This window comes from Heterocephalus glaber, unplaced genomic scaffold (genome assembly GCF_053883595.1).
Source record: "Heterocephalus glaber isolate CG9 unplaced genomic scaffold, H.glaber_assembly_v1.0 deba00001072, whole genome shotgun sequence".
NCBI lineage: Eukaryota > Metazoa > Chordata > Mammalia > Rodentia > Bathyergidae > Heterocephalus > Heterocephalus glaber.
The window spans coordinates 6,059,048-6,081,631 of NW_028258189.1; the positions used below are offsets into that span (position 1 = coordinate 6,059,048).

At 50.8% G+C, this 22,584-nt stretch overlaps 2 protein-coding genes and 1 long non-coding RNA gene across 10 annotated transcripts in view; 1 reads left to right on the plus strand and 2 right to left on the minus strand.

Moving 5' to 3' along the window:
• The window catches only part of Gyg2 (glycogenin 2), a 35,668-nt gene extending 27,940 nt beyond the window's left edge, over positions 1 to 7,728 (minus strand). For 4 of the 7 annotated variants that reach the window (XM_087209949.1, XM_004867323.4, XM_087209951.1 and 1 more), the window contains exons 1-3: positions 7,233 to 7,359; positions 6,729 to 6,831; positions 790 to 931 (exon numbers count right to left, since the gene is read on the minus strand). In XM_087209949.1, the coding sequence (XP_087066075.1) occupies positions 790 to 931; positions 6,729 to 6,735 (149 nt within the window). In that variant the 5' untranslated portion in view covers positions 6,736 to 6,831; positions 7,233 to 7,359. The other 3 variants (XM_004867322.3, XM_021246354.2, XM_004867324.4) reach the window with 2 other exon arrangements.
• Positions 7,729 to 7,781: 53 nt separating this feature from the next.
• Positions 7,782 to 16,295, plus strand: LOC147828458 (uncharacterized). The gene is made up of 2 exons (XR_015450804.1): positions 7,782 to 15,302; positions 15,649 to 16,295. It is a non-coding gene; the product is annotated as an uncharacterized LOC147828458 (long non-coding RNA).
• Positions 16,131 to 22,584, minus strand: part of Xg (Xg glycoprotein (Xg blood group)) — a 41,971-nt gene continuing 35,517 nt past the window's right edge. For both annotated transcript variants that reach the window (XM_013066474.3, XM_013066475.3), the window contains 3 exons: positions 22,517 to 22,552; positions 21,748 to 21,864; positions 16,131 to 18,518 (listed from right to left, as the gene is read on the minus strand). In XM_013066474.3, coding sequence (XP_012921928.2) covers positions 18,502 to 18,518; positions 21,748 to 21,864; positions 22,517 to 22,552 — 170 coding nt within the window. In that variant the 3' untranslated portion in view covers positions 16,131 to 18,501. The remainder of the gene's footprint in view (positions 18,519 to 21,747; positions 21,865 to 22,516; positions 22,553 to 22,584) is intronic.

A 22,584-nucleotide genomic window follows, 5' to 3' on the forward strand; every position in this document is an offset into this window, starting at 1 on the left:
TTAATTTCTAAACATGGACAGCTTCTCCGATTTCCTACTTCCCTTTGTTTAACTTATAGAATCCTTAGCTCACGCATTTACAACAACTCCTGGAGATATTTTCGGTCGTCTCAACTGTGGGACAACACGAGGCTGCTGGTGCCGAGAAGCTGGAGCCCAGAGAGGCTGCTCCACACCCCGAGGTGCCCAGCACAGACCCCCACGGGGAAACCCTGGCCTCCCTATCTCCAACTTCCAAGCTGAGCCACCCGGTGGGTTATTTTCTTCTGAGTCTTCTCTCTGCAACTTTCCCTTCACATTCGTAAGTTATTCTGACCCACGTTTCACTGGCAACAGAAAGGGACCCCCCTCAAGACAAACCTTCCTCATTTCTCTCCACGCCCAGTGGGAATTTTCTACTTCTTCTGACACTGACGTCCGTCTGCATCATCGCCCCAAACTCCGCTCGGTTTCACTGCCGAGATCAACTGTTTCTTCTAAACCTCAAATATGACCCGCCACAAGTTCTCCACAATAGTTGCTTTTAAAATTGAATTCAGACGGCTTTTTTTTGTTTTCTTTTTGGTCCTGGGAATTGAACCCAGAGCTTTGAGCCACATCCCAGCACCTTGACAACAACTTAAAAAGTTGTTACTTTGGAACAAGGTCTAGCTCAGTCTCTTGAGTTGCCCAGACTGGGCTAGAACTTGGAAATCCTCCTGCCTCAGCCTCCCCTTTATGAAAATGTTGTCTATATTGACGTTTTGCTGCAATTTTCTTATGGTTTTAGCATCTGTCTCTGCCTCTTACCTGAGCGGGCCAGACACCTGCGGTGTGATCAGCACCACCAGCTTCCTCACGGTCCTGTGGTTCCTCAAGGACTGGCCCACAACCAACGCGCCCTGGCAGTAGAGGTCATTGGTAGCCAAGGTCACGAAGGCCTGGTCGGTCACTGTGGACAGATGAGAACGCCATGGTTACCCTCTCGAAGGATATACGGGACCCTGCAGTTACGGGACCCCGATTTTCTCTCCTAACTCATGCATCGCATGCAGCTAGCTCACCACGTTCTTTAGTGCATACCTGGGACATTTCCTACGCAACCTTTCACCCCAAATACCAATGCAGAAAGAATGCTAGCAAATCCTAAGCTTCCGGCTGACTCAGCTGGGATATATAACTACTTCCTGATGTTCCAATACTAGAACTATGTGCTGTGTGTTTTCACACTGTATTAGATCTTATTTTTATTTTCCTTTGTTTGTTTTGTCTTGATTCTGTTTTGTTTTACGTGGTGCTGGAGGTTTGATTCAGGATCACTGCACTGCGTTAAGTTCTCAAGCATTTTTAAAAGTTTTTTTGAGACAGGACCTTGCTAAGTTGTCCCAAGCTGGGCTAAAACTTACGATCCTCCTGCCTCAGCCTCCCCGGCTGAGGGTATTACAGGCATGTGCCATCACACTCAGCTTATACGAGAGTTAGAAACTCATCTTGTAAGTATGCTTCTACTTTAGGTGGATGAAAAAAGAGAAGAAAACAAGAAAAAAGTGGAATCAATACTCTGATTACCTGGGTTGCAGCAAAAATGCACACACAGCTCGAAAACAAAAGTGTCATTTACTGAAGTGACCCAATCTGTTAATTAAATTCCACAGAGAGAAGTAGCTAAAAAGATTTCAACTCAATGATACAAGTTATCATGAAGAAAAAGAAAGAAAATGTATTCATTTTCTATTGCTGGGACCAAATAACCTAACATCCAAAACTTAAAACAGGACTGGTTGTATTGGGCTCATGGTCTCAGAGGGTTCAGTCCATGGTCGGCTGCTCCAGTGGTCTCAGAGGGTTCAGTCCATGGTCGGCTGCTCCAATGGTCTCAGGGGGTTCAGTCCATGCTCAGCTGCTCCAAGGCAGGAGCATCATGGTGGATGGGTGTGGAGGAGGAAGGATGCTCACATCTTGGTGACCAGGAAGCACAGAGAGAAGGGAGGAGCTGGGAACAAGAACTCACCCATCCAGGTCACACCCCAGTGACCTCCTCCAGCCAGGCCCCACCTCCTACAGCTCATTCACCAGGAGCTCATCCATGATGGATCCACTGATGAGCACAGCGCCCCATGAGCCGTCACCTCCCAAAGCCCAGCTCTGGACACAGGAGACTTTCGGGGACATCTAGATCTAAACCACACACCCTGTCTCATTAACCAGAATGTCCTCCTCTGTGTCGTAATGTCTCAGTGCAACAGGAATCAGGGCTAAGGGGGAGTCACTTTGTTTTCCTTCTAAGTCTGCGTGCGCACGAATGAGATGAATGGCACAGCGACTTTCCAAGACCTGGACTGTCCAGCTCACTGTAGCTTGTTGCCAGGACAAAGACAGGAGTGGGAAGGCAAGAGGCAAAAACACGGAGAAAACCCACATGGCACGCAGGCTGGTGAGGCTCCTGCAGAAATTGAAATTCACTGCAGGTGGCCGGCAGCCAAAGCACAGACCGGTGATTCTCAAAGATCCACATCTCTTCCCGCCACACCACATGGCCCCCTCTGCACCAGCTGTCCAAATAGCGCAGAAAATGGACAGGCCCCAGCTTCTGTCTCAGTGGCTGTCCCTGGGGCCAGCTCCTCAGCCTCACATTCCAGTGGGTGGACGCTCAACGGCGCCTGCAGCAACAGCTCCCTGCTGACATCCCCACCCCCTCTAGGGTAAGGATGAAAGGCAATTCCTGGCATCGCCTCAGTGAGGAGAGTAATGCAGAGAGCAGACTGCAGAAGCTGGGCCTGCAGGGCAAAAGATCCACTCTGTCTGTCTGTCATCCACCGACACCCACCCCTCTGTCCATCCGTTTATCCATCCATCCATCCACCTATCTGTTCATCTATTCATCCACGTACTCACCTGTCTGTCACCTACGTACCTATGTATCTATCTTTATGCATCATCTATCTATCTATCATCTATCCATTGCCCATCCTTCTGTCACATATCCGTATCTACTTTGCACTGCCGAGAGGGGAACTCTTTCTGAACTACATGTCCAGTGCCCTAGGAAAGGCAGCCAGCTCAGCCCAGAGCGTAGACTATGCACCTCCCAAGCTGAGGGCTAAAAACCAGGAGAATACTATCCATCGGGCCATCACTAAAGATGAATCCATACGGCCTCCATCCACCCAGCAATGTCTAGACCAGGGCATGGATGCCCTGTGATTCATTCCCCTCCCAGCTCTACAGGGCCCTTCAAAGACAAAAACACTGGGCCCTCCACAAACCCTAGGCGTCCAAGGTGACCTCTAACCCCTAAGCCCACAGAACTCTCGAAATAACTCTTCTCCCCCACCTCTGACAATACATTGAACTGAAGATAGCAAAGGAAGGAAGTCGGCAAAGAAAGAGGCAGGAGTGACCCGAGAGTGAAGATCAGACCTTGGACCCAGCACTCTCGGGAAGCAAAGCCCTCCGTGCAGCTGGGCTCCAGGAGGTGGGGCTGTGGGAGAGCAGAGCCCCGAGAGAACCTGGATGCAGACAGTAACACCCGCCTCTGCCTTCCATCTCTGGGGTTCTACGGACAATGTGCGTTGCAGACAATGTGAGAAGACCCCATGGCCAGCTGAGGAGGGTCATCAAGTGGAGCTGCCTCCACCTGGCAAAGTGTGGGGAGCACACAGAGAAACGGAGAAGTCCCTGCTAGGGCCAGATGTGGAGGTCCCCCGAGGCTCCCGTATGGGCGGCTTGAGCCCAACCTAGCCATGTGCAGAGGGGGCTTGCGGAGGTGTTCGGATCGTGAGGGCTCTCAAGCCATCAAGGGATTAATCTGTTGATGAGTTCACGGCTCCCTGGAATTACCTGGAGGTGGGCTTAGTGGGATGACGCCGGCCCCGGGGACAGAGCTTTGAAGGCTGTGTCTGGCCCCTGGCTGCTTCCTCTGTCTGTCTCACTTTCTCAAATTCACTGCTTCCCATCCACCAAGATGTGAGCATCTACCCCACACCCGTCCACCATGATGCTCCTGCCTTGGAGCAGCCGACCATGGCCTGAACCCTCTGAGTCCACTGGGGCAGCCGACCATGGACTGAACCCTCTGAGACCACTGGAGCAGCCGACCATGGACTGAACTCTGAGTCCACTGGAGCAGCTGACCGTGGACTGAGCTCTTTGAGACCTGAAGTAAATCCAAACCCTTGTCCTGTAAGTCATCTTTGCTGGTATTTGTCACAGTGACAGAAAGCTAACACAAAAATCAATAATTAGTAACTTCTGGCACTGGTTGGATAGTTGAGGACTCCAGTGGAATTGTCAGAACGGGTGTTACGCTCTGAATGTCTCTCCACCCACAAGTTCTTATGCTGCTACCTTGACTCCCAGGACCTCAGGATGTGGCTGGATGTAGACTGAATTTTTGTTGATTGACTCTGACCCCCCTGATCTCAGGCTGTGGCTGTGTGGAGACTGGGTGTTAAAGAGCCATGAAGGTAAACTGAGTCCCCAGGATGGCCCCGACCCCACAGGGCTAGGTCCTCCTGAGAAGAGGACGGGAAGACGCGGACACACACAGAGGGACACGCGTATGAGGACACAGGGAGACCAGGAGCCAGGCCTCGGAGGAGCCGGTGTTGCCCACGCTGGGCCTGGGGCCTTGCAGCTCCCGGATGGGGAAAGGAAGTATCTGAGGTTTTAAACTATCTGGCTTGAGGGACCTCCAAAGTCTTAACAGTGGCGTGTGAAATTCAAGGTGCTGAGCAAGCAATGCAGGATTCCACACGGCGAGGAGAAGCCTGGATTCTTCACGATTTAGGTTCTCCTTAGCCATCCCTTCCTTTCTCCCCTGAGCTACACTTCTATCCACATAACCAGCTATTTACTTTGTACTTAAGTCACCGGATTCCACCCTCCTCAAAGATAAAAGGCACTTCAAGCAGAGCTAAGGGAATTCTTTCATTTCTTTGTTGTGGCATTTCCCCCAAAAGAGCACAGAACTATTTCTAACCAGAAGGTTACACAAAAACGTGAAATATCTCACTCGCTCATCGACCTTTTCTATGTCCAGAAACGCTGATGATAGCTGGATTTGGTCAGAGCTCTTGTTGGCAAAATAAGTGTCCGTGGAAATATTGTAAAAGCGGAGACTTGCAAAAGTAAAATTTTCAACTGGGATCGGATAGAGTAGTGGCTGCTACATGAGAAACATAAATATCTAAGGTCAGGAGTACATCGCTGAGATTTTGGGAAGCAATCCCAAGACAGCCCGAAGGCGAGGAGAAACCCTCTCTCCAACAAGCAAGGAACCTCTAAATACATCACAGTCTTGTGAAGTCCAGGTAAATTCTGAATTTTAATGTAGCAGAAGGTGGGGCGTTGACTAGGAGGCGTTCATATTCCACTGTGCCCTGTCTTTTAGACTCTTCCCTTCACCAAATTTTGCCCGGGCACAAGCAGACACCCACAGTCACCCCGTGCTCCCCATTCAGTGTCTGCACTTCCAACCCATATGGCACCAGGAAGGCTTTCGGTATCCACAGCAAAGGGAAAAACCAAGACCAGGGGTCACTGTCTTCTAACCCGGGTCAAAAAAAAAAAAAGCAGTCATTCTACAAATAAAAATAAATCAAGCCTAGCCTTCAGATTGCAGTGGCAGACAGGTTTTTTTTAGACAAAAGAAATGGTTACTGGCCAGGAATTTAGCTCCGTGGTTCCACCGCCTGCCTCTCAAGCGCAAGGACCCGAGTTCGATCCCCGGTACCAAAAACAAAACAAAGCAAAAAAAAAAAAAAAAGAAAAAGAAATGGGTATTTCTATCTTTTCCCCATCTTCCAAACCACCCCATACAATAACACAGGTGCCTTCTTCCTCTTCCTTCCCCCTACACTCAAAAGAAGTTTTTGTTTTGTGCCAAGAGTTGAATCCCCACCGTGGGGTCCCCTCGGACGCTCCAGGGCTGCCCTACGTGTCCCCATGAAGGTTGCCACATACGGACCCTCCAGCCTCGGGGACACGCGTGGCTGGCACTGCAGACAGCGCCAAACAGGTTCTGAAAACCCAGAATCTTCTCCGGAGGTCTGGGAACGAATCCTCCACCACACACCCTCTCAAAAGACGACTTCTAGCCTGGCCCCCAAAAAGCTCCCCGAGGGAGGTCAAACAGGACAGAAGCAGCCCCGATTCACCAAACATCTCCCGGGAGGAAAACCAAGTTCTGTGGCTCGCTCGCTCGCTCGCTCGGCGCTGACCGTGTTTGTGAGTGACGAGTCCAGCCTGGCTGGAGCACAGTGTCCTGAGAATTCTTACAAAAGACTAGAATCTGGTTTGGGGTGGGGGTGAAATTTCGTGCTCTCCTTTTAAGTGCCTTCTCACTTGTCCCCGTCTGATGACCACAGAGCCTTCACGCACTGAGCAACGCCTGGACGGGCCAGGTCTCGCCTCCCGTCTCTGCCATTCGGGGAGAAAAGGTCTTTACTGGAAAACATAAACAACGCCAATTTCCAGGGCTCTGCGGACCCCCAAACACCACCTTCCTGACTGGGGGGGAGCAGATTCCTTGAAAGCTGTTTCGTTTCCTGTTCCGGGAATGCATGTTGGAGGAGGAAACCGGGGCCACCTCGAGGTGCCCCAAACATGCAATACATCACCCCTCTTGCCAGCTGCTGTGCGACACCCCAAGTCCACGGGGGGCTGCTGCGATCTCTGGAGACCCGGGCTGGGCAGGGAGTGGGGGACGCGGGACGTGAAGGACCCTGGCGGGCCCCCGGGCTACTCACCGGACATGGTGGGAGGCAGGGCGGGGCAGCTGGATCCCAGGCGACCGGCAGGCAGCGTGGACAGCGCTGTCTACAGCCAGGGGCCTCGCGCGGACTGCCAGGCCTGCAGGCGACAGCGCAGCCTCCTGAGTCCCCTGCATGCAGTGCACCCCACGCCCCCTGCAACTCCAACCGCTGAGCTGTCGCTCCTGGGCGGCCTCTGCCCGGCCGGGACCCCACAGCCCCCCACCTCCGCCCCCGGGGTGCGCAGGCGGCCCTGTCACAGGCCCGCGCCCCACCCGAACCCCTTCCTCTCTCCGCGAGCTCTGCCCGGAGCCCCACCGCCCCCCAGAGCTCCCCAAGTCCACCCGCTGCGCGTCCTCGCCCCACGCGCACCACTCTGGCGAGCTCCGCCCCACGCTCTCAGGGCCCCAGGCCCCCTGCACCCCGTCTGCGTCCGGCCTGCGGCCCCAGCTGCCCGCACACCCGTCCCGCCCCCCCCGCCCAGTCCTGTTCAGCCCGCACCTCGGCGCCCCGCGCCCCCGAGTCTGGGGCTGGCGCAGGCGCAGTTAGGGCTCCCCACGCTGCTGCGCTCAGGCCCACACCCCTCGCCTGCCCCGTGCGCCTCCCGGGCCTCCGCGTAGCAGCTTCCGCCTCCGGCCCCGCCCATCCCCGGCCCCCGCCCCCTGCACCCCGGACCTCGGCGCGCAGCTCCGGCAGCCCCCCCGGCCCTGGGCGTGCGGACCCCGCGCCCCGGAAGCCCGGCCTCTCCCCCCCGGGTCGCAGCGGGGCCCGGGAGCCCCGGCCGCAGCCGCACAGCGCGTCCCCCGGAGCCGTCGTTCCCCGCCCGCGCTGCGCCTTCACCTTCGCTCTGGCGCCAAGGTCACTGTGTGCCAGCGCCGCCCCGAGCTGCCGGGACCCGGGAGCGGGAGAGCGGGGCGCTCGGTCCGGGGCTGCAGAACCGGGCGGGGGCGGCGCCCGTGCAACAGGACCCGCGTGCGCCATTGGGAGAGGAGTGCAGCGCGGGCGGGGGCGGGGGCGGGGGCGGGGCGCGCTGGTGCCTGAAGAGTCAAAGTGCGTGCGTGCGTGCGTGCGTGCGTGCGTGCGTGCGTGCGTGCGTGCAATGAAGGAACACGTGGATTTGCCCCCACAGTGGCTGAACGGATGAATGCGCGCGCCCCGCTCGTGTGACCGGAACCCAGCTCCCCTGATCCCCGGTCCTGCCCGTGTCCCCGGCGATGCCGCCCCTGGGTCGCCATCTCCAGACCCCCGCAGCCGGAAGTGCACTGCCAGGCCCTGCGCGTGCACGCCAGGCCAGGCTGCCCAGATGCCCAGGGCCTCTGCCCCACGGCCAGGCCTCCTGGACACGCGCGTTGGAAGGGACCGAGAAGGGAGGAAGGGGGAGCGGCAGGTGCTCACTGGGCGGGGCACACGGGAGCCACGGAGAGTGGTAGAGGGAGGGCCATCAGCCACGCTGGCGGCCGGGGCTCCCTCGGGGAGCAGGCACCTCCGCCGGGGCCCACAGGGTCTCAGGGTGTGCAGGGCGGTGTTTCAGGGACGCGGGGCCTCCTGGGTCCAGCAGCCGCTCGTTGCCCTGTGGCCGGCTCAGTGTCCAGGAGTCGCGGGTCAGCAGGGATGGGGCGGATGGGGCTTCCGAGGCCAGAGTTGGTTTGACAGAAAGGAGCTCAGGCCCTCGGAGAGCGGAGAGGAGTCAGCTGGGTGTGGTGGCGCAGGCCTGCCATCCCGACCCTCTGGGAGGCTGAGGCAGGAGGAGCTCCGGTTCCAACCCAGCCTGGGCAGCTTAGCGATGTAGCAAGATCCTGTCTCCAAATTTTAAAAAATTGAAGAGGGACCGGGAATGCAGCTAGAGCAAAGGCCCTGGGTTCCATCCTGGGCACGAGGGGAAAAGGAGACATGGTCGCGGGATACGCGAGGCGACCGGCCCAGCCGGCCTGGGGTCGTGGGGCAAAGAGCGAGTCCGAGTCTAAGCGCAGAGGAGCCGCCGGCCCGGGCGTGTTCGTGTCAGGCGCACGGAGGCCGAAGTCTGCGTGGCCCTCGGAGGAGAGAGCAGCAGGCGGACCTTGGCCACATTCAGCGGCCCGGGGTGGTGGGCGGGGGGGATGTTTTCCAACTCCGAAGCCAAAGAAGGATTCGTTTGCATCAGGCACGAGGGTGTCAAAGGTCTCGGGCATGATCGTAAAAGACGAGAGGCGGGTCCCGGGAAGGGTCGGAGCAGGCCTGCGGTCCACACGGTGGCCGGGCCTCTGCTGCGGGTAAACATCCGGCCTCCGGTGTGGACCGAGGTACCGCCGTCCTAGGTACAATAACGTGAAAAACACAAACTGCTTCCAAATAACCGGGCAGGAAAGTGAGCAGAAGAATTTCAGCACACGCTACTGGCTACCCATTCCACCTCCGTTTTTCTCTCCTTCTTGCCAAAATTGGGGTGTGTTTTTTCTTCTGCAACATTCATGCTTTCTCGTTGGATCAGTTTTACATAGGGACTGTGTATGCTTTGTGCGTCGATGGATGAGAAGTGTGCTAGCATTTCAAAATTGAAATTTCAGAGGAAATGGTCTTAATTGGCCTCGGGATATTAATGGGAGGGACTGCGATGGCCGGCGCTAAAGCAGCTGTGTTGCATCATGAGTAAAATGTGGAGCCAAAATACAAAGAAATCAGATACGGCAGCACTACACAAAGTTCTCAAATTATCCCACACCAGAGGCCCCAAATCTGGCTACGTCTTGTTATGGGATGCTATTTTTGTTGGTTTAAGCACCTGAGTTGGGTTTTCTGTTACATTTAGATACCAGTACCTCATTGGTATGTAGCAGATTATAAAATATTTTGGTCACAGAACATTTTCCCATTTTAAAAAGTGATCGTAGCCAAAACTCCTTTGCTTTGTTAATATCTCCTGCAGAAAAAATTAAAATGTTTTTAATGTTATTGAATTTTTATACTCCAGAATGTCAAAACGTGCCGGTTTATTCCAAATTTCTGCCTGGGCCTTTATGCACTAATGATTTTGCAATATCACACATGGGTTATTTGAAGAGTATCAGCCCAGTGATTTATGGAGGCTTCCAAGTGTTGATGCCTCTCCTTGCATAATATTAAACCACACACACACACACGCACGCACAGACATTCAAATCACAACCAAACTCATCAGAAAAATTTTGCCCTAAAACAGCAAGAGAAAATATTTCGCTTGAACTATTATTAACATCATGTCCCAGGGAAAAGTTCACTTATTTTTTTTTTATTTCTTTCATACGAACAAGGGATAATCAACAAAAAAGGTGAATGTTAAACTTTTGTTAAAAAAATACAATAAAACACAGATTGCCAAGAAGGATGGGGTAAGTGTGTTCAGACAAAGTGGGAGTATTTTCAGTATCTTGAGGGGCATTAATAGCAATATGTTGTGCAGTGTCATAAATATTCTACTGAAACGTTCACCCCAAATTGTCCGAGACACGGTCTTGCTACGTAGTCACACAGGATACAGAAATACGAAGTAGGGGCACGGGCATGGGCCTGGGGTGGACGTTGCCGCATTTGTCAGCTTTAGGGTGACTTTCACTTTGGAAAGGGGGCAATCGTGAGTCTCCCCTTCCGTGGGCCATCTGGGCACCCTCACTTTTTGCAGCCCCGTGGTGAGTGACAGGTAACGGTTTAGCTAGGACACCGGTGAGTGGGAGAGCGCCCCCGCTGAGGTGACCAGGGCCGGCTGGATCCCCAGGATTGCTGCAGTTTACATTTGGATTTGCGGGTAAGGGGTCTTCATTAGCAGAGGTCACACCAGCTCACCCAAGTCCTTGTGCACCAGAACAAGAGCAGAGCACGGTACCAACCTGTTAGACCGAAGCTGCCGATTCCACTGTCTTCTGAGCCTCTCCTGGGGGTGAGCATTGAGTGTGAGGAGGCTCCCCTCTTTATGTCACTGTCCCTCTGTCCTTGACCCTTTCCTGCTCGCTTGCTCCAATACACACAGACGTCCATTGGAGACCTTTGTGTAAGTTCCTCAATGGTTCAGGCAGAACCCATGCTACACGCCTCTGAGTTCCCAAAGAGAGCAGAAAGGGCATCAAAGAACACCACGAACAGCCACTTTCGGACTGCCGAGTGGGGAGCAATGTTGCCCACCTATAATCCCAGCACTCTGAGGGGCTGAGGCAGGGCTGTCACAAGTTGAAGCCCAGCCTGGGAGTCATGAAAACCTTTCTTCTTTATTACTCGATGGTCTCAGGCTTTTCATTGTAGTCGCAGAAACCCGACTAACAAAGCCAATTTCACAGCCGTTCACGGATTGACGGTGCCTGAATTCACACCAGGATTCTGGGGCAGACTGCTTTACGCCCACCTTAGATTCTGAGTTTCCTGACTTGATCTTCCGATACCTGAGCCTCGAGGGGTCATAGTAGGGTCTGCAGTACACGACTGTCCCCATTTGCTCTTGGAAAGCTGAGTGTGTGTTCATAGGCACCTTACTGCCCTCAAAAACCACGTACGTGTGCACAGGTGTAGGGTATTTATTTCCAACATGTATCGTCTTTGTATTTTCCTAGTAAACTACAAGGTATAATCAAAATCACTGTTGCTAACATAACTCTTACTGGTGTGAGATTTTCCTAATGCGAACATCATTTTGTTGGCTTGACGTGCACATTTATGGACAATGGTGCCTCGGTTCATGAATTTAATTCTTTCCACGATTCTGGTCGTAAACCCTATTGGACGAGAACCAAATCAAATTCCCCCATCAAGTCAGTATTGAAACTAACCATTCAGTTGATGCGGTTCTTATCCAGTCATGAACTGAACTTCTCAATACGACTTTTTTAGTCTTTGTACCCTCCAGGCCAGCATGCTACCGCTGAGACAAAGCCCCATTTCTTGTGTTAGATATCTAAATTGCTATTCTTTGATCAATTAATTTATCACTCCCTGAGTGAAATAACCGTTGCTTATTTTCCAAATAAACCCTTTATTTATACAAAGAAACAGAGCATAATTTATCAACACTAACTGATTTTTTAAAAGACTGTAGGTGTGTGCAGGCTTAGAAAACCTGATATCCAGATATTCTTGCCAATACATGAATTTTAATGTGATCTTACTCATTTTCATTGTTTTCGGTACTTTAATAATCAAAATTTCTGAAAATTAAAATCCAGTACTCACCCCTGGCCTCCAGGAGGCTGACAGGAGGATTGCAAATTCAAGCCCAGCCTGGACAACTGGTCAAAGCCCCGCCTCAAAGTAGGATGTCTGAAACAGAACGTTAGAAAGCAGCCAGATGTGGCTTAGTGAGAAGTCCCTGGGTCCATTCTTCGGGAATAGAAAAAGAAAAAAAATCTACCTTCAGTCTGAGCCCCGTGGTGAACTCCAGGACGGCCCAGCTGTCTGGCCCGCATGCTTTCAGCTCTATTTCAGGCACGGAGAGAAAACCCAGCCCTCTACTATTTTTAACTAAGCAGGGTCAGCTGTGAACAACTACAGCCCATCCCAGGTTCACGGTCACAAAGGTGATTTAAGCAGTTTTCTTAAAAACGCTGTCCACCCGGTCAATTTCCAAAGCTTAGTCATGCGCTTCCAGTAACATTTCTGACCCTCTCAGTGAGCTAAACTGAATGGAACAACAACAACAAAAATCCCAAGGGTCATGTAAAAATAGATCGATAGGTACTGAAAATCTCAATGGCTTCTGGTTAAGGGATTCTCTTTCGGAGGTCAGAATGCACAGGGTTCACTACGGATGATTTGGGAGCCGAATTCTAAAGACGTGCTTTGGAAATGAGCCACCATTTTGCAAGTTTGGGGAAAGGTCCCCTTGCTATGTTGAAACACTGGACAGGAAAGAGTTGGGGGAGATTGGAAATCCAGGTGAAAGGCCTTTCCATGGGACATTTGTCAGCAAGCCAAATGGAAAGGCTGTCAGATGGCAGAAGGGTGGCTCAGATGACCGAAAGAGAAGAAGCTTTGGAGGCGGGTCCACAGCTGTCAGGGTGCTGCAGGCTGTTTTTTGCAAGAAGGCACGGGGGGAAAGGTGAATTCAGTGCATTTAATTATCTAGCAAAAACCTTTAGGAACCATGGACCACAGATAAAGATCCAACACTTTCTGGAGGAAACGTGAATGGTAAACGATCAATGCCTCAGAAGGTGGGGACAGTCTAAGGAATGGGGCTGGAAGGATTTGAAGAAATTAGTCTATGGGTTAAGGAAAATGAGTCTTTGAAATCTCTAGAAGAGAACCAATCTGACAGCGGTTATTTTATCCTCTTTCTGATAATTGCATCGTCACCAGGTGTGATCACAAACACAGTGACTGCTCTGCCGAGCGCCATCCAGCAGAAAGCCAGCTCGTAAACACACGACGCTGTGTCCTCCTCCACCCGAGTCACCGCATCTGGCACCATACAACTCCCGGCTCCTCCCCAAGGTCAGGATGACCGGGGAAAGGTCACCGTTTTGAGTCTACTCGGGACATCGAGGCAGCCTGGACGGCACAGCTAAAGACCCTCAGGAAAGAGGACTCCAGAGCTGCTGTGGACAGCGGCCAGGACAGCGGGAGGAGGGTGTGCAAACCAGGGGAGGATTTTGAGGGGATTCACGGCCATGTGTCATAGTAGAATAAATTTTAAAATTTAAACACTCATTATATATTCCATCACATTTCACATAGGCAGATGTTAAGCCTTCAAAGTGAACAAGTCAGGGGGTACACAATCTGAAAGTTAAATTCTGAAATCTCAGTGGGAGCATCAAATCCTATGTAGATCAAACTCTGTGCCCATCTCAAAGTTCTTCTGTACAACAAATGACCACAGCATATTAAATTTAAACTAAATGTATTCTGGAAAGACAAAAGAGCTTTACTCCACAATAGCTGACAAGAGGGTCGAGATACATGGAGAGATGAATCTATTTCATACAGAAACCAAGCCAAAAAATTACTGAGAAAATTAGAGAGAAGGACTGTCTTTTAGCAGTTATCTCGTGGGGACAAAACTTGTGGAGTTTGGGGACCCTTGTGGGAAAATTTTGATGACTTTCTGATGTTGTCCTTTATTCCAGGCTGGCCTCCAACTCACAGTGATCCTCCTGCCTCAGCCTCCCAAGTGCTGAGATTACAGGCACACACCACTATGCCCGGTTTTGATGATGTTTAAGATTTTTATGTTGTATTTTTGGGGGGAGGAACCCTGGGCCTCACCTACACTGGGCAAGACATCTACCACTATCTACATCTTCCATGCCAGAAAATGTTAGCAACTTAAGGCATACATTACAGAAGGAAAAATTTAAATTTAAGTTTCTTTATAATGTAGATATTTCCAAAGGAAAATGTTTTAAAGACATGCAGAAACTCTCAGAAGTTCCCAAGAATGCCCAAGGCAAGAGCGAGAGGGTAAGAGGTTGCCTACTATGTTGGAAGATTTTATGAAAACAATAATAAAAGAGCTATGCACCCCGGAACAAGAACTGGCTCACCATTGGCCAGAGTCCATCACATGACCCCAGCTACCTGCAGGGAATGCTGGGAAATGTAGTTCAATATGGAAACCAGGCCCCTAGCCCTATTAAAACTTTGAACTCACAGACAAGAAATGTGGACAAAGGGCCTGGTATCTCCACGGATGAAATCATTCTCTAGCACTGAAGTTACGAAGAATAACGCTGTACCCCACATGCATTCGTGAGTGCACCAGTTTTGGAAACCGGAAGTCCAAACTCACGGAGAAACCAGGGCTATGCTAGCACTGACGGCTGACATGGAGTTCTGCTTGTCACACCTCTCCAGTATTCGCACGGCATTCTCTCTGTGCGCAACTGTGTCCAAATGCACCTTTTTATTTTATTGGTTGATCAATTGGTTGATTGCATTTCTCGGAACTGACCCCAGAACCTTCACACTGAGCTACACACCCACTCTTTTGTGTTTGTTATTTATTTTGAGACAAGTCTTCGCTAAATCACCAAGTTGCCCGGGTTGGACTGGCACTTGGAATCCTCCTGACTCAGCCTCCCACAGAACGGGGATGACAGGCGTGTGACACCATGCCTGGTATCAAATATGCCTTCCGCATAAGGACAACAGCATATTGGATTAGGGGTCTCCCTCCTCAAGAATCTCTTCATCCTAACTTAGCTGGCAACACCTGCAGAGGCCATATTTCCCAAAAAGGCCATATGCTGCTAGAAGAAGATGATGGAGAAGCGAGGGTTTTCATGTCTGAATTTGGAGGGACACAATTCCACGCATAAGAACGCATCAATATTGTGTATTTGTGTGTAGTCACATCTTCCAATTTCAGGATGCAAGAGAAAATCGGCAAGCAATACTTCCCCCTCTGCTGCAACTGGGAAACCTGCCGTGTACTGTAGTGGTTTCTACTTGGGTAAAAAACCTCAAAACAGTTATGCTTATGTTTCTGGAACAAAGTGAAGAGAAAAACACAGCCCACAGATATGCGGCCTTGCTTTTCATCTTTAAATCTTAGCATTTTAGCGACTCTCCATTCCAGCAGGAAGATGTTCATCCACGAACCACAAGAGCCATTCACATACTCACCAGGAAAAGGTAAGCACAACCCCGCACATTAGACATCCAGTGCCACCCTTTTCTTCTCAAAAATGTATAGTTGCAGTTCCCTTTCACTTGTCTCAAATTTTCAGCAGGGGACAAATGTCCTAGAGGAGGCGGCCTTGGTGATTCTGTAATGAGAGATTCTCCCAAGCCATGTGCTATACTTTGGATGTGGGGCAGCTCCCAAAGGCCTTGAGTTGAAGGCTTTGTTCTCCATCTTGATACTATTAGCTGGTGGTGTTAAGACTTGGGGTCTAGTGGGAGGAAGTTAGGTCACTGGGGGCATGGCCATAGAGGAGATATTGGGAACCCACTTCCTCTCTCTGTCTCTGCTTCCCAGCTGCCATGATGTGAGTGTCTTTCCTCCCCCACACCTGTCCATTATGATGCTGCTGCCCTGGAGCAGCCGACCATGGACTGAACCCACTGAGACCACTGGAGCAGCCGACCATGGACTGAACCCTCTGAGACCACTGGGGCAGCCGACCATGGACTGAACCCTCTGAGACCATTGGAGCAGCTGACCATGGACTGAACCCTCTGAGACCACTGGGGCAGCCGACCATGGACTGAACCCTCTAAGACCACTGGAGCAGCCGACCATGGACTGAACCCTCTGAGACCACTGAAACACCCAACCATGGACTGAACCCCCTGAGACCATTGGAGCAGCTGACCATGGACTGAACCCCCTGAGACCACTGGAGCAGCCAACCATGGACTGAGCCCTCTAAGACCATGACCCAAAATAAAGTTCTTCTTCATGTAAGTTGATTTATCTCAGGTATTTTGTCACAGCAATGAAAAGCTAATACACACCACTATTGTCCAAATATTTTTATTTTGGGGGAGGCTGATTGGTAACCATACTTTCCCCTTGCCCTCCAAGAAACTTTTATCTTATAAATCTGTAACTACATTCATTTCATGTACTATTTAACTACTTTACTATTTCTTAGGCTAGTTTCAGCTTAGAAAGAGATTCACTGGATGTTCTGTCAAGCAAAGAAGGATGGGGGGGCATTTGTCTCATAAAATTTTCCATGTGAAATATAAAAAATAAAGTACAATGATAACAGGCACCTTTTTCCCTTTTTTCTTTTCTTCTTCCTTTCTCTCTTTCTTTCTTTCTTTCTTCATTTAATTTTGTTTATTTGGTCCGGGGCCTGGATGCACTAAATGTTTAGTCTACCACTGAGCTACATCTCCAGCCCTTCCATTTATTTTAGGTGACTAAAAGTACTTTATGATATTTACATAAAATGGACGGATTTATGTGGAAAACTGCTAGATTCCATCTAGGTGTCCCTGTATGGATAAGGGCATCCGTGAATGTGTGTGAATACGCAGACACACACACAGTCTTGAACAAGGCCTGAATTAAACTTATACTGAAAGTCATGCATAGAAAAATGTAATTGAGCACAAGATTCTGCCACTTTTACAAGGATACAGAAGTGTCAGAAAACTCAGAAGTTGAAATAAGGGATATCTGATGTCTTCAGATTGCTTAAGTCATACACAAAGCCAGGCATGGTTGTGAACACCTGACACTCCAACCCTCAGGGAGGCTGAGGCAGGAGGATTGCAAATTCCATCCCAGCCTGGGCAACTTAACTTAGTGAGATCCTGTGTCAAGATAACAAATAAAAAGCCAAGGATGTATCTCAATAGGAAAGCCCAGGACAGAAAAGCAGTTATCGATAAGTTCGTGTTCTGTCATTCTGAGACATCCTTCTCTGGACAATTTCTGTTTGTTTCTCATTCGAGCCAGGCATCTCTTTCGTGGAACTGCTGCTTTCAACTCCCCGTGTTCCAGTTTCCACTCCATCACGGTGCTCACAAAGCATCCGTATTTGCAATATCTAAGCGTGCTCCACACGCATCCCAGATGGCAAAGCAATGATTTCCTCTTTGGTTGTGATGCTTAAGACAAAGTTGCCCAAGTTACAGAAACATTCACCATATTTGAACCGAACATGTGGGTGGCCTAGGCCATTTTATTCCTCTCTCCCAGCATCTGAGCAAGACAGAATTAAAGAGCTAGGATGCTTGTGAGAAGCCAGATTTCTACCTTGGGGAACAAAGAAAGGACAAACCCACACTCCCTCAGGATCGAGTGCGTAGCGAGTTTCAAAGACTGAAAACACCACCAAAAGGTTCTATGTTGAAGACTACACTTCGGTCCTCTCCTCTCCAAAACATCAAAACCACAAGAGCTGCCAAAAAAAATCTCTCAAAGGGCCAGAAGGTGACAGGTGGATGTGACAGAAGTAACTCTGCATGAAAGATGTGCAAATCCCAGCCATGTCTCCTACAGAGAGAAGTCATCTCACGCCAGGAGGAAAGGGTGACCCATCCGCTGCAGTTCCTGGGGGCGCTTTGTCCCCACTTTGCTCACGATGGGAAACCTTCGCCTGTCTGGAACAGGGCTGAAGAATCCGGCCCAGGTCGGCCGTTCCCTTAGCTCCTTGGAAAAACCAACACAATTCCCCATCTCTGCCGAGCTGCGAGGTCCCCTGCTGCCTCCCTGCCGCCGAAGACTCTGGGCCGCTCGCCTGCTGTCCTGCTGGGTAAGCTGAGCACAATTGTGTCAGGGGCAGTCGGACCACTCAGAACGGGAAGCTCCAAGGCGGGATCAAACTGGCAGGCTCAGAGCTGTCTCCCACCCACCCGAGCTCTGGGTCTGCCCCTCACTTATCTTTACCGAGAAACGTAGCACCTCCGACCCCAAAGGGGATTTCAAACACGAGACAGCACACTCCAGAGCCAGGCCTGGTGGTGCACACCTGGGATCCCAGCTACGTGGGAGGCTGAGGCAGGAGGGTGGCAAGTATGAACCAGCCTGGGCATCTTAGCGACTTGGGAAGAGCCCGTCTCCAAATAAAATTCAAAAATGAAAATCAAAAATGAGTGGGGGGTGGTGCTCTGTGTGAAGGCCCTGAGTTGAGTCTTCAGTAGCAGAAGAGAAACAAAGAAGAAAAGGAAGGAAGGAAGGGGAAGACGGGCAATGAGGGAAGTAAGAAAAGCGGAGGAATGGAGGAACGGAGGGAGGGAGGGAGGGAGGGAAGACGACACCATTCAAGTCCACAGATTCTGCTAAAACTAAGAGGAACTGTGTGCAGCGCCATGATCAGGAACATTGTTTCTCTTCCTTGAGTCTTTCTCAAAGCGACCGAGGACTCGGATCTTTTCAGACGTCCACCGCATCTGGAAGACCAGATCAGAAGGAAAAGTCACGGCGGGCGGACAGGGGGCTCTTCAGATGGTCTTAAAACATTGTCTTCTGGCCATGATCTGCTGTTTGCTGGGGGCTCTGGGCTCTCCAGTGACCAGAGTGACTCTGGGGGTAAAAGCTTTCACTTCTGCGGGCCGCTTTGTGGATGTGATGTTGACATCTTCATGACTGCTACACTGGGAATGTTATTTGCTCCGTATTTTAAAATACAAGCAAAGACGTATGGAGCCTGAGAATTTGTTCTAAGGGATGGGTGTCTGCTCCCAGGGACTGGGGTCTCCCAGTACCCACCCGGAGTTGGTCCCAGAGCTCCCCACGGACACCAAAACTTGTAGATCAAAATAAAAATAAGAAAGGACTCAAGACCCTTCTGGAACACGGTGTAGTATTTGCTCGGAACCTATGCAAGTTTCTTGTTTACATTACATCACTTTGACGTTGGTGTATTGGTGCACACCTGTCATCCAGGCCCTCGGGGAGGCTTAGGCAGGAGGATCACAGGTTCAAGCCCAGTTTGAACACCTCGTCTTAAAAGAAAAACGAAATTTGAAAGGGCTGGAGGTGCAGCTGCATGTGAAAGCCCTGGGTTCAATTCTAGTACCTCAAAAAAAAAAAAAAAATCACTAGGGCTGGGGATTCAGCTCAGTGGTTTCGCCACCTGCTGCGCAAGCACAAGGACCCGAGTTCGATCCCAGGTACCAAAAAAAAAAATTCAAAGATGGTGTTTATGTACGCGATGGAGTACTACTCAGCCTTAAAGAAGGATAAATTAGATCCACTCATAGGCAAATGCATGTGTCTTGTAAGCAGTGAAATAAACGAGACACGGAAAGCTAAATATCACATGGTCCCTCTTACACGAGAAAACTTACATATAAATAATTTAAAGGGCAACGGGAAGGTAGGCCCTAATGAGATGGGAAGGGAAAGGAAAATGTTCAAGATTCACTATGCACGTATAGCAATTCCCTGTGGTGAACGTAATTATTATCTGTTGCAAAGATGCACCAACAACCCAGTATAAAAAGAAAAAGACACTGCTCCCAGTGCAGTGGTGTTTACAACGAATTGATCACAGCCAGTTACAGATTTCTTTGGGGGCCGGGATGTAGCTCAGTGGCGCCACACCTGCCTCGAAAGTGAAAGGTCCTGAGTTCGATCCCTAAAAGAAAAATCTAAAAAGAAAAAAAATTCCTAAAAAAATAAGAGTTAAAATTCTTTTCTGCCCCAGGTCGGTCGAATTTATGGATGCAGATACCGTCGGGATTTCCAATTAATTATGGACTCCGCCTCCACGCCAGCGTTCATTTGTTGATGTTTCCCACGTGTGAGGTGCAGAAAGTAGCACCTCGAAATCCCTACTTTCAGCCTGGGTGATCGAAATCTACGAATCACAGCCAGGGTGCCACGGTGTCTCCATGGTGACCCAGGATCGTCAGGGAAGCAGAATGAACTCACCCCTGCACCCCAAACTTTAGGTGTGTGTAGGCTGAGGTTCACCCCACACCAGGAAGGGTTGGTAGCGCCCGGGAGCCAGCAGGTGGCGCGCACGGGCCAGCTTTAAAATTCTGAGCCCCGCGCAAACCCCACAGAAAGGTCTTTCCACAGGAAGCCCCTCCCGCCCCAGCAGTGTGCACCCCAGGGAAACACGCCCCGGACACACTGTGAAGTGGCTGCTCCTCAGATGAAAATCTGAATGTGGATTAAGCACCCTGGCTCATCTCTGTTGCGCTTAGTACTCCTAGTGTCTTTGTGAGACGTGATCAAAAACACGGTGACTGCTCTGCCGGGCGCCGTCCAGCGGAAAGGCAGCTCGTAAACACACGACACTGTGTCCTCCTACACCCGAGTCACCGCATCTGGCACCGTGCGACTCCCGGCTCCTCCCCAAGGTCAGGATGACCGGGAAAGGTCACCGTTTTGAGTCCACTCAGGACATCGAGGCAGCCGGGATGGTGCAGCTAAAGACCCTCAGGAAAGAGGACTCCAGAGCTGCTGCGGACAGCGGCCAGGACGGCGGGAAGAGGGTGTGCACAGCCGGGGAGGATGTTAGCCATGTGGCTTTTACTGGAATACACTTTTTAAAATTTAAACAGTCCCTGTGTTTTGATCAAACATCATACACATCATCAAACTGCACCCCGCGATCCCGTGGTTGGCGAATCCCTCATGGCTTTCAAACTCAGGGTCTGGAACCCAACCTGGACCCCAAAGCCACCATAAACCTTTCCCCTCATCCACAGCACCTGAATCCCATGGAAAATCTTAGCATCGCTTAGAGGGTCTTGTGTTTTTCAGCGGCAATAAGGTGCCTATAAAAATTCCATAGCCAGGGGCCGGGGATTTAGCTTAGTGGTTTCGCCGCCTGCTGCATAAGTGCAAGGACCCAAGTTCGATTCCCGGTACCAAAAAAAATTTCATAGCCAACTAAGGTATTTATCCTGACTCTCCCGTGATTAAAAATTTTATGGAAGCCATATGGAGTTAGCCACATGGAAGGCTCCATCTTGCTCTTTCCCAATCTACATTAATAATTTAAGGTCCTGGCCATTCATACGTAAGTGTGCAGAATTTTTTTTAAAAGTTTTAAAATGTATGTAGAGGGCTGTGAATTTAGCTCAGTGACGCCCCGCCTGCCTGGCAAGTGCAAGGTCCTGAGTTCGATTCCTGGTACCGAAAATATATATATACACACACACATAAAAAGACAAATATGCTCCCGTATTGGTTTCTCTCTACTTCCTGTGTATGTTCATGTGAAAATCCCAATCTAAGAGCCGGGGATTTAACTCAGTGGTGCCACATCTGCCTTGCAAGTACAAGATCCTGAGTTTGATCCCTGGAACCAAAAAGAAAAAAGGAAAGAAAGAAAGAAAGAAAGAAAGAAAGAAAGAAAGAAAGAAAGAAAGAAAGAAAGAAAGAAAGGAAATCCCACTTCAAGTCAGCTGTGGTGGCACACACCTGTCATCCCAGTACTCAGGAGGCTGAGGCAGGAGGATCTCTGCGAGTTCAAGGCCAGCTTGAACTACATAGTGAGACTGTCTCAAAACAGAATCCCAATTTAAAGTCATTTCATTACGCAAAAGTCCCTACATTGGACCTGGCAGGAGCAGCACTGCTAGTGAAAGAGCAGAAAGGTGTTTGTTTGCTTGTTGAAACCACCCACCCTCCACCCAGTGGGGGAGACACCGTGGAACTCACCGCCAGCCCGCAGGCAGTTTGCCCTCCGGTTGGACTTGAAGAAGCTCACGCTGGCTCCCAGCAGCGCCACTACCACCACAGACACGATGGGGGATACGATCCTGGCTATGGTGTTGCCTGTGGGAGTCAAGAAAGGCAGGGCAGGGTGGGAAGGCCAGAAAAGAAATGCAGGAGAAGTGCTTGTGTTACAGAACCCCAGGCACGCTCCGGGGCAAGCACAACCATTAAAAAATACAAGTCCAGATGGGGGTGGAGGCGCACACCTGTGATCCCAGCACTCAGGAGGCTGAGGCAGGAGGATCGCCTCGAGTTGAAGGCCAGCCTGGGCTCCATAGAGAGATCCTGTCTCAAAAAACCCCCCAAAAATCCAAACAAGATGCCTTGGCGTGGAGGTGAACTTTTACAAGCAGCTTAATGCCTGGTTTGCATAGCCAAACCACGGGACCCCTTGTTTGTTGTTCTGCTGAATCTGCCTTTGCAGATGGTTCTCAGGGTTGCTAAAGCCCCAGGTGTAAAATAGCACAGTGGGTGCGTAGGACACTTCCCAGCTCCACCCTAGATGACGTGGACTGGCCAGCACGGCGGAACTGCTACGGAGGAAGCGGCCTCCCTAGACGGGTTAGGGAGTCGAGACACGAAAGAGTCTTTCCTGAGCTTCCAACTGGACCTGGTCAGAGGCAAGAACCATCACAGCTCCCGGACAGGGGATTCGCCCTCCCTGAGCACCTCCAGGCCGGGCCAGCCCGAGCGGGCAGCGGAGGCACCTCACCTTGTGGGCTGTTGTACGTTGACGTCTCCCCTCCACCTGCAAGGGACAGAGGACACCTTTGTGAGTCA